The following is a 17235-nucleotide window of genomic DNA, read 5'->3' on the forward strand; positions in this document are numbered from 1 at the left end:
GTCAAAACTTGGATACATTGAAATTTCTTTTAGATGTACCTCTAAAGAAGTACATCTGAAGAAATGAACAGCTGTCTGTAGGCTCATGTTTGCCACTATGTGTTCTCATAGAATTAGAAGTCAAATTCAATTGTTACATAGTTTTTCTCTAACAGTATTACAATGCATGCCTTTATATTTCAGGTAAATTAAAGAAAAATAAAATAAAGAGATAAAACTGTATTCTTCCCCTCTGAGGTAAATCTGAAAAATAAAATAAAAATAATAATAAAAAAATAATATAATTGATGTTGTTACCCACCAAAAATAACAAACAAAAACATTTTAGGCTTCATTTTGCAAACATTAATACAAACATATTGCCCTTGAAACAGGTACTTGAATCTATACTGATACACCAATCTGAATTTACAGCTACTGCTGTATATTGTTAAGCTTGCTTGTTTTCAATTAAGGCTACACGTATGGAAAATACTGACTTACACAGGAGAAGAAATGTCATAGCACTTATGAATATACTGAGCCCAGAGAGCTTTGGTGGAAGTCAGTAGAAACAGCCTGAAGAAGGTATTCATTAAAACGCATGAAAATATCAGCATTTGTCCTATGGATAAAATTGGGGAAAATGTGATGGTCTCAGGAATGTTTTTCTATTGAAAGCCCAGTGTGTATACCTGTTGTTATTTTAGCAACAGACCACAGAGATGGCAAGTATGGACTGGGGGCAGCTAATAGTATAGATGCATGTAGATAAATAAGCATGACATACTCTTCTGTCATGAAAATCTTGCACGTTGTTTTCTAATTTTATTATTTAATGTATCTATTCTGTCTCCCATTAAGTAGTTTATCAAGAAATAAATAATTAATAATTACCTAGTCATCCTCTATAGTCTTCTACTGAGATCTAGCATTAACATTTTAACTAGATCTAAGAAAAAGCATAATAAATACAGCAGTCCTTCCAGTTCTCAAATTGATATTCTCTAAATTTAATAACTCTCATTAAAACATTGTTTCTACAGTAAAGGTTTAGAAACAGGATGTTTAGATATTTCATTACTTTAACAAATATACTATAGTATTGATAATCTACTACAAACTGTATTCCATATTATTAGTGTGGTAATATAATACCAAATAATGCAGACAAAAACAATAATGTCCAAATCACAGGGCACAAACAGTACGATATTCTCCTCTACATTCCTAAAATCATGACTGCTGACTTGCAAACGGACACCATTTATTAACCTGCAACACCATTAAAATCTTTGCTAAAATCCTAGTTTACTGATTAAATTGATAAATAAATAAGCAAAGGATATGGCTCTATTATGTTCTTTATTCACCAACATTATCATCACTATTTATTCTTACAGCAGCACCCAACAAATAATTTTGGAATTATTCACCATGTCAAGTGGCAAAACTATGTCACAGATAAATACTGCAGCTTGCCTAGGTTGTTAATCAAATATCATATACTACAGCAAACATGACACATTATGAGAAATATAACTATATATATTGTTGAAAATCAAAGATGTTCATTTAATATACTGAAAGAAGGAAACCATAAAGTTCCTAGTTGATACTCAGAGCAGGATGGTACTAGAAAACTGGAATTCCAAAATACATGTGATTTCCTACGATTAACAGGAAAAACTTGATTTATCTAGTTGACAGAATCCGTAGGTTGGAATTCATGTGAAGGCCCTATCATTGTATTCTTATCTATGCCTGCAAGATGTGATAGGAGTGCCAAACCTATAACATCAATTTAATGTAGCACTTAATCTTCTGAGTAATTTTCTTGAGTATGTATTTAACTACAAACACAAGACTGCATTTTCTAATTAGCTGCAGACTTTGTTTTTGACATCTGTTCTAAGTGTTTTACTGAAATGGAGCTGTATCATTACTGGTTTTGATGCAGCCATATCATACTGTGACCACTCTACCTGTGTTAGATCAGAATCAAGAGACTTGGTTTGAAGTATGCCCTTCTCCACACAAAGAGTTTTTTATAGTTATTAACAGCCATAAACTCAATGTTAAGCTGTTCTGTATGCTGAAATCTCTTTCAACCTCAGACAAAAAAAAAAAACAAGGAATGACACAAAACCATATTCACTGAACTAGATTTTGGGGAATGGCTTTTCTACTCACTGAATTATTAGAACATTGTGGTATCACTCTAAACATACATGGATTGTACTAAGGTCACCTATTCATTCTCCTTCATTGAAGACTACACAAAACCAGACAGTAATACTTCAGTAACATTTTGAATACATTGATCTGAATATTACTCTGCTTGACTGAAATGACTAACAAAAAATCCAATTCCAGGAAAAAAAGAGCTTCAATCAGAAAAAAAAAAAAAATTAAACTATCAAAGCAAAGAGAAAGCTTTAGAACCATTAAAAATATAAAAGGACCCTTTTTGTTTTTAAATCGATTATAGCTCCCAAGAGATATCAGAAACTGAGTAAAAGTCTTCCAATTTTTATTTTCTTTAAAACTATTACTTAGCTTTGTATTGTCAATATAATTTGTGGAACATGGAAACAATTACATACCTAACAGTAGAAATAAGAAAAATTGATCTGCTGATTTATATCTTATAAAAGAAACAAAAACTTACATGGAAAACTTACCTAGTACGTTATAGCTCAATGTCATTGAAATCAAACAAAAACCTCAACTAAACAAAAGAAAACCCACCTCAAAACAGTAAAAAACCCTCCGTAAGTCCCAAGGTTATGGTTTCTCTGTTAGCACCATGAAACACCTAAGAAATGAATGTGCTAGTAAACAAAATGTTGCAGCATTTTATGTACTTCCTAAGGCACCTATAAAATGAATGTCTGCATCAACTTGTTTAATTTTTTACTTTTTTAATGAAGATGTAAAATATTCAGCGAGCAGCACATTTGTAGAGCACTTTGAGATTTGGAGAATATCTCTGCAGAGTAATGATTGAACTCTCAGCAGTTACATACATTTAGAGAAATATAGTACAACTAGAAGACAGACAAGGTTTCTGTTCATTCATTTTAGCATTTTTGTATATTGAGGAGAAAAGGAAGGGAAAGAATATGGAATATGATTGTTCCATCAGATATAAAAGACTGAATCTGATACTTTCTTGGGAAAGAAGCAATAGTCAGGCCAGGTAGCTGAAGAGGGATAGCTACTGGCAGATAAGTGATGAGCTCATTGGATGTAGAGCTGCATTACTGTCATTTGCATGGCTTGGGGATATCAGGATGACAAACTAAAAGGTAAGTTACTAATGAATACGAAAGAGAGGGAGGAACAGACATTACAAAACATTTAGGAGGAGAAAGAAATTGATCCAGTAAGATAAAAAAAAAAAAACAAACAGGAGAAAATGTGAAACTAAAATGAAAATAACAAAAGGAAGAACAGTATACAACTATATAAAGAGGGGAGAATCAACAAAAAAATATTTGGGAGGGAAAAAAAGACCCACAGAAAAGAGGATTCCCAATGTATACTTGACTATAAAGATATAAAGACCTTAAAAAAGTAAAGGGAAATGAAAGCACTTCCTTTATTAGAATCAGTGATTAACTTATGCAAATATTGAAAAAAGTAATAAAAGTATGTATCTTTTTACTGAGTTATCAGAAAAATCTAATATCTTTTTCACTTTCTTTCCATACATCTTTCTTATTGACTGGTTGTCCTTGGTTCAGCAGTAGCAGTCATTTTTCTCCTTCATGGTAGCTGGTGCAGTGCTGTGTTTTGACTTCCAGCCTGGGAACAGTGCTGGTGATACCGATGTTTTTGGTTGTTGCTAAGTGATGTTTACCCTGACCAAGGACTTTGTGAGGCTCATGCTCTGCCAGGGAGGAGGGGAAGCCGGGAGGAAGCAGAGACGGGATGCCTGACCCAGGCTAGCCAAAGAGGTATTGCATACCACAGCACATCATGCCCGGGGTGGGGGTTAACTGGGAGTTATGTGGAAGGACATGGGCTTCTGGGTTGGACTCGTTTCTTGGTGGGTGGTATTATATTCTCTTCCCTTGTTATTTTCTCTTATTGTTGTCGTTGGTGGTAGCAGTGGTGATTTGTGTTGTACATTGGTTGCTGGACTGTTCTTGTCTCAACCCGTGGGAGTTGCACTCTTTCCATCCTCCTCCCCATCCCTCCAGGAACGGGGAAGGGGAGAGCCCGGGGGGGGGCTCGATTGCTGTCAGCCCAGCACCACTCACTGGGAGTGAGTGAACAAGCTGTCTGGCTAGGGTTTAAACCACGACACTGGTGGTTTACTTAATGACCATTTAGACCACAGAAATGCAGAAAGAATAATTATTCAGTTCAACAAAAGTCTATATACAACAGAAGCAACTGAGTGTTGGCAATTAATAACAAGCTGCTTGTGGTTCATAAGTAGGCTACTGAGATTTTAATTGTTTCAGTACATGGGTGTGAACATTAGTGCTGGGATAAAACCTGTTCTGTTATTTGGATTGAAACCTGACATTTGAAATTTAAGGAGTGCTCAGAAGGCGTAACATTACAGACTGTCCCATTCTTAGCACTGCCTTCACCACTTTATTCCTATAATACATAATCAATTTGAGATTGTTATTTGAAACTCTGTGAAAAATTACACATACATTTGGAAAATTACCCATACATTATAGGTATGCTATTTTCTAATATGTTTTAACACACTTTCCAAAAGTTCCTGTAGTAACAAAATGAGCTATGGAGCTCATTATGGAGAGATTAAACAAGCCACTAACAAAATGTAATCCAATCTTAGCAGACAAATGAAAGTTCTTATTTGTACTTTCTGTTTTGCTACAGCAATAAAACATCTAGATGCTACAATGACTGCAAACTTAATGTGTTACACTTAATACAGCAATCAGTACATTTTGTATATAATACTTTTAGTTAAATAGTTATGAAAAGGAAATGATGCAAAACACTCCAGAGGGAAATGAAGAAAGAAAATCAAGTAGATGTCTGATGTATGACACAGAACAGATGGGTACATTTAAGTAACTGAAGTGGGATAAGAATCTACAACAGATGCCAGATTGGCCTGCAAGCTAACAACGTCATACTATGAAGCACAATGGAACAATACAAAATTAAGAAAGCAAAGAGAAGTACATCTTGAGGTAGCTTTTCCATTGTTTCTAACACAAGTGTTAGATTGCACGTTTTGAAAAGTACAGATACTGGAAGAAAAAAAGAGCAGTCCTTTCACATAGAGAATGATTTACTAAAAAAACCCCAAACAATAAAATCAAACAAAACAAACCTCCCCAAATTTGCAATGCTAGAAGTTTTGATGCATTACATTAATGGTTTCCATTGTACACTAATTGCATTCAGCTATGTCCAAATTACTACTATCCAAGACACAATGGTTTAGAGATGAAAATACAGAGGAACGTAGAATTCGTGACACTCAAGTGTTTTATGTTCTTTGGCTCAAGAATGAAATCTGTAAATCCAAGATGGGCACAGTTTGAATGCCACAAAGAGCACAACTAACCAGAGGGGAAGTATAAAGACAGGTGTGTATTGAATTTGTGTATCGTCACAGGAATTGGCTGCCTGTGCAAGATTTGGATTATGAGTCCTTTTTGTTGGGTATAATTGTTTCTCATCTCTCTTTGCTTGTTTTAACAAGGAGGCTGGGAAAAATATCACTCGCTTTTTCTCATTAAAGCCTTCTTGTTCAAGTTAGGATTCAAAACACAAAACTCACTCTGGAAGACAGGTACCAGTAAGATGTCTTACTGGTTATGCAATCTTATATTGTAGTAAATCAGCAGCACTTTTCGTGTAGCAAGAACTAAACAAACTAAATAAAAGTGGAAAACTCAGGTCCTTCACATTTATTTTTGTCTTACATGTCTACTTTTTTTTTTTTTTTTAACAATATTACAACAACAATAAAATATACCTAACAACCCATTCTCTTTCTCACCAAATAAAGACTAGAATTGTTTCTTCTGCAGTTTGGGAAACTAAAAAAAAGAAAACCTTTCAAACTATAGCTGTTTGCTACAGCTGTGGCAAAAAAGTTCTCAAAGAAGAAAACTCAGTCTGAAACTTCAGTACCAGTTTCCATGTACATGTTAATTAATAAAATGATAATTCTGCTTAAAAATGCGTTAACATAATTTTAGTTGGAGAGTAATCCTGAAGAAGGACTGATCTTGTAGTAATCCAGTGAAATCACAGTTTGGCAATAATGAATGGAAAAGCAACGGGTTTTAAAAGATGTGAAAAGTAGAAACCTGTGCAGAAAATTATATACTCTAAAATATTTTTCACAATCCACAAGGCCGAAATACACAAAGAAAAGGAGAATAAAGAAGAATTGTTGGGTTTTTTTTTTATTTTTTTTTTTTTTAATATTCTAAGAGCTAAGGGAAGCTCAGGAAAAAAAGTTTAACTAGAGACCATGATTTTTCACCAAAGATAGAATTGTCTCATGCCACTCACTGCCAGAGACATTACAGACCTAGATGACCACCACTGGCAAACATATTAGGGTAAGAAACCCCTCTTAAATACACCATTACAACATTTTTACTTTAAATAGGAGTAGGTTTCCTTTATCTGACATGTTTTGTAGAGTTTATAGAATCCAGTGTTTTGAAGTGTTTAAACTTCAAGTAGAAATCTGATAGGAATATTTCATTAATACAGAAACAGTGAGAATACCATGAACAAACATACTGTCAATGTATCTACCTAATAAGCATTGTGAGACTTCATGACTTCATGAGGTATATTCAGAAATGCAACCATAGTTTCCACAATTCTATTATTTATAGATTTATTTTGTTGAGTTTGACAAATCTCTTGACTCAGGGTTTTCTTTTCAGTTTGCTTGTCTTTAAAATCAATATAGCATTAATAGGTATTTACGTCACAGAGGCACCACGCATTAGCTAACTGAGTAGAGGTTAAAAAGTTAAGTGCTTTAAAGTGGCACTTCTGTTAAAGTAAGCTTTTTCAGCAGAAGTGGAAGTGGAAGACCAGATAAAAATCTCTGAAGCAGACTGAGAGAATTTCATTAGGAATTGCATAACTGACCTCCTGTATAAATGAAGTTAAAACAATTACCAAGGAAGGTCTCAGTTCTACCTTTACATTGCATTTGGGCCACAAAAATCCCATACAGTGCTACAGGCTTGGAGAAGAGTTACTGGAAATCTGCTTGGTGGAAAAAGACCTGGGGGTGCTGACGGATGGCTGAACATGAGGCAGCTTGCGCCCAGGCAGCCAAGAAGGCCAACAGCATCCTGGCCTGTATTAGCAATAGTGTGGCCAGCAGGGGCAGGGCAATGATTGTACCCCTGTACTGGGCAGTGGTGAGGCCGTACCTTGAATTGGCCTCATGCTATGCCAGGGGAGGTTTAGATTGGATATTAGGAAAAATTTCTTCACAGAGAGGGTGACCAGGCATTGAAACAAACTGTCCAGCGAAATGGTGGAATCACTGCCCCTGGAAGTGTTCAAAAACTGTGTAGATGTGGCCCTCTGTGACATGGTTTAGTGATGGTCTTGGCAGTCCTAGGTTAATGGCTGGACTTGATGATGTTTAAGGTCTTTTCCAACCTAGCTGATTCTAGTGGTCTTCAAATTTAATGGAATTTAGTCATGCTCTCCTTCTGCAGGTGTAAGTTGTAAAATTATAGTCTGCAAGAATCTAACTTTTCCAGACTAATAACTAGGAGAAATTACCTTTATTGCTACATGATATACATTTTCAAAACATTTCAATCTTTTTTCTGAAAAAATAAAAATAAAAACAAAAGCACCAAAAAAAAGGATCTTACAAGAGCATGTCTATGATTTATTTAATTCTGCAGGATGAAGGCAAGCAAACACGTTCATGGCATAGCTGTGGCAGCAGTTCTGCTATGAAGAACAATGGGGAAACCCTCCATATTAGAAAAGCTCCTTAATTACAATTAGGATCACATAATTAGCAAAAACAAAGGGGAAAATAGGTTTCTGAGAAATTTAGTATATTACCCCCTCTAAAATGCAGTATCTATGATACCTATTTTATTCCTAAAAATGCTTCCTTAATGTTCTAAGGATCTCTAGTAATGGGGACCTCATAATCTCTCCCAACAATCCATTCTAACACTTTAGTCCTTATGTCAAACATGAATTGCTCTTATTAGCCAAAAGTTAGGACTGTTTTTGCCCAATCCGTTAAAGACTCAAAATGATTTTAGCTTTAGACCAGAAGAGCAAAAAAAGCTTATACAGTTCACAGCTGGAGCAAAAAACCATGAACAAAAATATGTAGCTTGTGTGGCACCATTCCTTGCTTCTTTTCATATGTTTTACACATATACACAAAGTTGCCATTTCTGAACACTTCTTTCATATGTTCCCCTCTTTCAACTTGTCCATAGAGGCCATGGAAAACCTCTGGTCAGTATTTGGAAACATAGTGCACAAAATCAAATGCAGTACTCCTGCCAAGGCCTTACAGCAAAAGGAACACTTTGCATGTCTTGCAGTAACTCATGTATAGCCTGTGATGCTTGCCTCTTTCTCAATGGCCACAGAAGAGGCATAGTTGTTACAGCATGCAGGTAAATAGCCAGCTTTTGCCTGACATTTAACTGACAAGGTAACTATGTGAGAGACTGCTGGGCATTGCATATAAAGCAAAGGGAGAAGTTGGCTGGCTATCTCAAGCCTGCAGCTATACCAATAAATCAGTAAGGGGATAAGCTAGCAGTTGATATATATGAAAAGGAATTGAAAATGGGTGAAAAATGTCAAAAGATAATGAAACAGGGGTGCTGATTTACAGAGAGTGGTGGCAGTACCACAGATTAAAGCTGAAATAACCAAAGCAGCATGTAAAAATCAGAAAATACACGGGCCAATGGTGAAGGAGTAAAATGTGCGTGGGCTCCTTATTTGGGAGGGGAAAAAAAAAGGAGAAAAAAGGAATATAAGGTAAACCATATGAACAGGTTTTTTTGGGGGGTCTCTGTTGATCAGCCCTGTACCTGATTATCAAGATTAATGCAATAATAAACCATACTAATAAATTGTAATAATGACTATTGTTTTTCAATCTCTACCTGACTGGCTTCTGCAGACAGGGGCATCTGGGATGGCTTCCGTAAGTGCTAGCAAGGCAATGGAGGATGGACCAAACCTTCCTAAAAGAATTTACATCTCCAGATACTTTTCAAGTATTTTCCAGTGACAACTTCCCCAGTCATTTCTCACAGACTCTCACATACTCTTGATTATCCTTGCACATGTACTGTACTCTAATTGGTTTCCACCCTGTTTTTCTTCAGCATGTAAAGATCATTCTTATCTGTAATGCGGCATTTTAAACCATTTTCAGATATTTAATATTTGCAAAGTTAGTAGATTTACTTTGCTAATGCACCAGAAAGGAAGTATTCAAGGGAACTGAATCCAAGACAGATATTTTCAGGAGTTCTAGTCAATATGTCAGTTTCAAAAATTAATCATTTATACCTACCATTGGTTTATCCAACAAAGTCTGCACAACTAAATCTATATAATACTTGTTTTAAAATATTGTAATGTCAAGAAATGTCATAAATCTTACTGGAATCAAGATACATTGCAGCAACCGGCTGTCACCCATCCACAAGATGTGTTGTACTATCACAGGAGGAAATTAGATTGGTTGTCACTATTTATTCTTCACAAATCCTTCAGGGCAGTCATTCGTTTGTTATCTTGCAGCTGCATACAAACATTTTGTTTATGTATTTCAAATTTCCTCCTAGAGGTTGAAGTTAAATTGATGGTCTAATTCCCCAACTTCTCTTTCTTTTTTTCGTTAACAGCCATGATGCTTGCCCTTTCCTTATCTTTCAATATGTCACCTGGCAGATGCAAATTCCCTGAACTATCTTGATAATAGTTATGAGATTACTTTCACCAGTTTTTCAAATATCACCATGTATTAAAAGCATATATAACACTAAAACTTCCCTTTGTAAGGCAATCTGAGATTTTGAGATTTTATTTGGTTTTGCTAGTACTATTTGCAAAAACTACGTTTAGTGAAGGCTGACCTCTGATATGCTCAGTCGAAGACAAAACTTTGTCTTTTTGTTGTTAATGCACTTAATTTTTTGTTCCCTATCTATCCCATGCTGGTTGTACTTTAATCTGTGCCCTGGCCTGCGTGGTACTATGACATGCTATGCTTTTACCACCCTTGTCTCTAGATTTCACTTTTTGTATGATTTTGTCTGGATGTCAATGAAGTGGTCATTGCAAATAATTAAAACAAACAAGTGAAGAGACATTCTAGGAAGTAGTGAAAAACTGTTTTACAGCATCACAAGAAAAAATATACATAATCTTAGCTAAAATCTGATCTATATTTTCTATTTCTACTGAGAAGAAACATTTTTATATTTTTATAAGCGGCGGACAGGAAATGATCATAATAGTTACAAAAAACCACCCAGGAAACAAAATAAAAACCCTTGCAAGTAGTTTTTCTGTACAGAGAATTGCCTAATTTACTGCTTTATAAAATATACTGAGCAATCCTGCAGTGTGTCTCTTTTTGAAAATTGAGTCCCCAATCTAGCTGCCTACTGATAGCAAAGAATCAAGTGCCTTCAAGTCTCTAGAGTACTATAATAAATTATATCAAGCAGAATTAGAAGCTATGATATTTGGAGAATAGTGGCTGTAAACATCTTCTACAGTCAATAAAATAATGTACAAAGTGGCTGAATGCTCTCCTGTCCTTAGGGAGCAAGAATATTTTCTAAAAGTATTCAATGTATAGATGCTTTGTCATCTACACAGGTGTCGTGGTTTAAACCCAGTCAAGTAATTCGTTCACTCACTCACCCCCTTCTTTCCCTCCCCCTACTCCTGGAGGGACGGAGAGGAGAACCAAAAAGATTGCAACTCCCACGGGTTGAGATAAGAACAGTTTAGTAACTAAGGTATAACACAGATCACTACTGCTACCACCAATAATAATAACGATAAAGGAAATAACAAGGGAAGAGAATACATCACCTCACCACCAGCCAACCGATAACTCCCCCCCCCAGCCCAACCAAGCTCTGTCCGATACCTCCTCCTACTCCGAAGTCTCCCCAGCCCTTCTGGCTAACTCCCAGTTACATCCTGGGCATGACATGCTGTGGTATGGAATACCTCTTTGGTCAGTTTGGGTCAGGTGTCCTGTCTCTGCTTCCTCCCAGCTTCCCCTCCTCCCTGGCAGAGCATGAGGCTCACAAAGTCCTTGGCCAAACCAAAACATCGCTATCAGCTCTGTTCCCAGGCCGAAAGTCAAAACACAGCACTGCACCAGCTACCAAGAAGGAGAAACATGACTGCTACTGCTGAATCCAGGACAACAGGTTATATATGCGCTTGAAGCCAGAGCTTCAGCAGTGGTACTTATTTAATACCTTCAAAATATGTGTAATCCCTGCACAGTCATAGCCTTTGACATGGACTAACTAGCATGGCATGCCCTGGGATAGTTAGAACTCCCCAAACAATTCTCAAGGACAGTCTGGGATTTAAGCATTACTGGGAATCATTTCTCTTAAAGGACTCAAAGGTAATGGAGAAAACTCACCGCAGGCAACACAATAATGAAATCCTAAGGACCTGTTTAATTCTTCAGTAAACCCTATACTCAAATGCAACAATAAGTGTGCATCTATTACCAATTTTTCTTCAAGGCAGCTCTTCAAGTGACCTTCAGTCTCTTAAGTTTAGCCTTCCTCTAAATTTTAAATCAATTGCATCAACAAGAGCTATTCAAATTTGTACAAACATTAGGTAACTGACTGTAATAGGCTCCATTAATCTAGGGCAGATCATGGCCTCTTCTGTTTTCAGTTATCATTGTCAAGTTTTGTTTTATTTTATTCCTTTGTGATAAATATATATGATTCACATTTTATTTGCTTTTAAAGTAAATTTTCACAGGACATTTTAAAGTCTGATTTTTTTTACATTTGCTCCTGTAACATTTTTATGTTTGCTGGTTTTATTTACTTATCTGCCCAAATTAGTCATAAACTTTTTTTCACTTTTTGGCAGACAGCAATGTTTTGTGTTGCCAGTTCCACCTTAAATTTTCATCTCCTGAAATTAAAGTCCTAATTGTATCTTCCTTTCTTTTCATATCTGGAATGGAAAAAGTGAGGTAGATTTGTACTGCGTAACCTTAGGCACTTACTTTAGATGATACATTAAGAGGCTTTTTAGGACCTCAGTGTAGTCAAGACAGAAAAGGTTCCCGTAAAGGATCTTTAAAGTGTTGTTATGAACTCTCTGAAATAGAATAATTGCCTCCACTGACTATCTAGGCAGTTTATGGAGACTAGCCTGTTTATTCAGGAAATCAAATTAGGTAGTTAAGTGACAGATTGTATGACTGTCCCCAATATTTTTTTAAAAAGAGGAAAAATATGTCATCCTTTTTTTAATTAAACCCATTATGTGTGGCCAAAGTGATATGTATAAACTTTGAACAGTCACTGAAGTATTTGTAGTAGAGAGTTGCAAAATATCGAAATTCAATACCTTTCCTTCTGGCATTCATAATCACATATTTTCCTTATCAGTTTAATTAATAATTAAAAGTCATGGCAAAAAGAGCAATTAAATGCTCACTTCTTATATAGAACAGGTATTTATTTTGATTTTATGGGTAACTTAATTATCTAGTATACACAAAACTAAAGTCTGTAGAGGATTTTGAGGCCTACTTTTTAAAAAAAAAAGTACTGACTCAAATATAAGAAAACAGTTTCATGTGTTAAGAAAATGCCAATGGTTAAATATTTTTAATAACTTCTAGAAGAGTCTATAAATGTCCGAGTACATTCTACAAATAAGATGATGAAATAGTGACATACAAAAAAATATACAAGCTGTGAAACTAATAAGTATTTGATCCCAATAAGAGAGTTTTTTTTACTCAGTTTGACCTGTGTAATAAAATTCCCTAATAAATTTCTGGAGAAAAACACTGTAAAAGACACTTTGCTTGATTTTCACTTTATTAATCTATAAACCCAATATTTTTGAAAACAGAAGGGATCAGGTTCTTTGTTTCTGAGTAAGGATTCAATGCCAGATTGATGCAATGAAAGAACGTGTAAGTGAAACTTAGTTTTATAATACAAGCTTCAAAGTACTTCTCAGAATTACAGAATTAGCCTGGAAAATGCTACTACTATATTTTGCATAAGTAAATTCAAAAATCACTTTGCAATGTTATAAGAAGTAAGAACACCCTCCAGCACAGTAAATTCATCTGGCTCTTCACAACATTTGGCTAGTTGGAGCAGAAGAAATACCTTGTTACTCTGCTGAGCTTCAAAAGTCCCAGACAAACAGTCATGACAAATGCAATCTGCAGACTATGACACATGTACAAGACTGGATTTTGAATAGACTCCTTGGGTATGTGTGCACCATATATGATATGAATACAGAGTTAAACTGTTCGACTCACTGCTGCAATATTGAATGCAAACATGCACTACGCTTTTCCAAGACCTGGATGTGAGTTCCACTGTCCCCCTCTCATTTATTTCATGGCTCCACCTAACCCACTTTTTTAGGTCTAAAATGAAAGATTCTGCTCATTACTGTGGATTAGTAAGACTCTACTGAATTAAATAGGTCATTTCAGAACCTCAAACCATAGAAAACTTGGGTTTAGAATTTTAAAACTGTAAGGTCTACAAATTTTGCAACTTAATGCAACTACAAGAATACAAAAAAAGAAAAAATACCAATAACATAATGAAAGTCTTACCTGGTCTGAGGGAGAACAGCATTTATTTGCCATTTTCATCTATGAAAGAGAGATGAAAGAATACACAGAGATTTTAATATGCTGGAGAATTTCTATGACGCAATTAGCGTTGGCTTATATACTGAATACTGTATTAATATTGCAAGTTATATTTATAGGAAATTAAATCATTCAGTGCTTATATACTAGATTTTTACTATTACACTAAATTTACAAAACCAAGGACACAAAAGATGCTAAGCCTTTTACCAGTTCTCATTAAATCATTCACAAAGATTTGCATTTATAAATTCAATTTTGTCATTCTGAGTGAAACAATTATACTGAACTGTAGACACCTCACTTACTTAGGTCTTAGTTAAACAATTAATTACAGATCTGTAAGCGAGGTGTATGATTAAATACTTTTGAAATGAAGGCTATAGAGTGTCAGACATGCTAAAACGAAGGGAACATTGTTTATGCTTTCCTTCTAGTTTACTCTTCAAGATTCAAGTTATGTATCTTTCTTTTTCATGCCTGTTCAGATAATGAAGAGTTTTGTCAATTTTGTCCTTTTTTTTTCTTTTTTTTTTTTTGCAGTCACAGTTTGTGCAAATAAGTGGTGGACAAACCCTGACAGATATTTCCTTCTTTAAAGTGAAACACTTCTTTAAAGTGCAAAATTAGTAAGTGTCATAATGATACGGAATCCAGAGAGAAAAAGATCAGGCAGGAAAGACTGATTCCCCTATAAGGCAAAGATACGAGCTGCAAACTGTTCTACCATTGATGAGTACTTCCAAAGGATCTTCTCTAAAAGCCTGTTTTATAACTAATAAAGGGTTTGTGATAGAAGACCAAAAGCTATGCCTTAATAAATGAAGGAAAGAGGAAAAAAACAGCTGATATAAAGGAAATCACTCACTGCCTCCCACAAGCCGACTGATGCCCAAGCAGTCTCCAAGCAACAGCCACCTATATCACTTTTATTGCTGAGCACAACTTTATATGGTATGGAATATCTCTTTGGCCAGCCTGCATCAGCTGCCCTAGCTGTGTCATTTTGCAGTTCCTTCCCCATCCTTGCTGGGGCAGTGGGATGTGTCAGAGTGAGAAAAAGTCAAAGCCTTGATGCTGGGCAAGCACTGTACAGTAACAGTCAACACATTGGTGTGTTATTAACATTGTTTTAGACACAAATATAAAACACAGCATCATATGGCTGTTATGAAGAAGGTTATCTCCATAACAGCCAGACCCAGTATGCCTCTAAGAGGCCAAAAGGCTTGTGTTACATTAATGACAAGAGCCTCAGGATGTGTCAGGGTTTGTCTGGACTGTCTGGAGCTCTATTACAGCTTGTTTAGCTGTAACATACACACTAATAACCATGGGACTATTGCCTACTTGGTACCAGCAAATTACAGTTGTATAATGCAATTATATATATAAATCATATATATAAATCTTATAGGTGTATATATATATGAAGTATATAAAGTATAGACACATGAACACACTTGTAGCTAACAGACGGCAACAAGAAGTCATTATTTGACACAAAGTGAATTATCTATGACCATAAATAAAATTACCATATGACAAATGTGATGTGGAGGATTACAGGACAAGAGCAGGAGCCTTGATTGTATGGACACAGGATGATACACAGTTTCACGGCTGTAGCACTCATTCCTAACTTATTATGGGCCATTAGGGCTCCTCCTCCCCTGTACTCCCTTTTGCAGCCTACTGGAAATGAATTGGGTGGTCAAATGGTGCAGGTGTGCTGGTGGGTGAGACAACTGGGCTCTGGGGTTGTGAGAGTAACTCAGGCTCTGGGGATAAGGTGGCCAGACCTGCTGGGAGCCTGGCCATCTGCCAGGCCTGGCTGTCACTTTCAGTATAGTGCTGGGAAAGTTTGCCAGCCCCTTGAAGGGGCCCTGCCAGGTAAATAACAGGGACAACTACAGCAGAACAAAAAACAGCAGACGCAGACACCTGCACCATAATAGGAATGTTGATGAGGATGGAGCTGACATGCAGCTGCCAAGCAGATCGGAGAAGCCCCGAGCAAGGCTCATTGCAGCTCTTGCACACAGCTCTGCGTACAGCAGGCTGATCCCAGCCTGCATGGATGCAGCCTGCCAGAGGTGGCCTGGAGCACTCTGGAAGGGTGAAGAGGTGGCACAGCTTGTGGCCCCAACAATAGCAAACCAGTGGGAACTCAAGAACCCCACTCTGTCAACTGGTGTCCTGGGTTCAGCAGTAGCAGTCATGTTTCTCCTTCGTGGTAGCTGGTACACTGCTGTGTTTTGACTTCCAGCCTGGGAACAGTGCTGGTGATACCGATGTTTTCGGTTGTTGCTAAGTGATGTTTACCCTGACCAAGGACTTTGTGAGGCTCATGCTCTGCCAGGGAGGAGGGGAAGCCGGGAGGAAGCAGAGACGGGACGCCTGACCCAGGCTAGCCAAGGAGGTATTCCATACCACAGCACGCCATGCCCGGGGTGGGGGGTAACTGGGAGTTACCCAGAAGGACACGGGGCTTCCAGGTGGGACTCCTTTCTTGGCCGGTGGTATTGTATTCTCTTCCCTTGTTATTTTCTCTTATCATTGTTGTCGTTGGTAGTAGCGGTGGTGATTTGTGTTGTACATTGGTTGCTGGACTGTTCTTGTCTCAACCCATGGGAGTTGCCCTCTTTTGATCCTCCTCCCTGTTCCTCCAGGAGCGGGGAAGGGGAGAGCCCCAGTGGGGGGGGGGGGGACGGACCTTGATTGTTGTCAGCTCGGCGCCACTCACTGGGAGTGAGTGAACAAGTTGCCTGACTGGGTTTAAACCATGACAGTTCTTTTGGCACCCAACGTGGGGCACGAGGGGTTGAGATAACAACAGATCTGACAGGATTAACAGTCACTCGTCACAATGCTGATTTATTGGCTCTCAAGATTGTTCCTCTTGATCTCACAGTTTCAGTATATCGTATCTTACTTCCATCTGGTATTTGCTGTACTAGTGTTTTTCAAGTGTGGGGCTTGGGCTAAGGTTTTTGTCTCATTGTAGTTTATGGTAATGACTTGTAATACAATAGAATCATTGATCATGAAACTGATCTGGCTTATGTTCCCAGTGTGGTCACCACCCTTATACTTTGGGAGGTATATAATAGAAGTGCTTAGCAATTACACATCTTTTTTCTCCTTCTCAGGTGCTCAACCTGTGAAGGAGACATCCTTTTACCCTCCCAGTCTTCCCCCCAGACCATTTACATTTGAGAGTTTTGAAGTTTTTGAATGGCCTTTTAATGCTGTTGAGACTTGTTTGCTGATCATGATGGGAATCACCATGCTGGCACGCATACAGAGTGTGTTTTGCCTATGACTGATTTCAAGAGTTAAGCAGAGTC

The 17235-nt window shown here is 37.0% G+C and overlaps 1 protein-coding gene across 1 annotated transcript in view; it reads right to left on the reverse strand.

The window, feature by feature from the left end:
* SNTG2 (syntrophin gamma 2) overlaps positions 1–13894 on the reverse strand; it is a 60107-nt gene extending 46213 nt beyond the window's left edge. The window contains exon 1 of the mRNA XM_062634609.1: positions 13847–13894. Within this exon, the coding sequence (XP_062490593.1) occupies positions 13847–13885 (39 nt within the window). The 5' untranslated portion in view covers positions 13886–13894. The remainder of the gene's footprint in view (positions 1–13846) is intronic.
* Positions 13895–17235: the final 3341 nt, after the last annotated feature.

Source organism: Pezoporus occidentalis, unplaced genomic scaffold, assembly GCF_034315485.1.
Source record: "Pezoporus occidentalis ecotype Australia unplaced genomic scaffold, CSIRO_AGI_Poc_V1 ctg43, whole genome shotgun sequence".
Classification (NCBI taxonomy): Eukaryota; Metazoa; Chordata; class Aves; order Psittaciformes; family Psittacidae; genus Pezoporus; species Pezoporus occidentalis.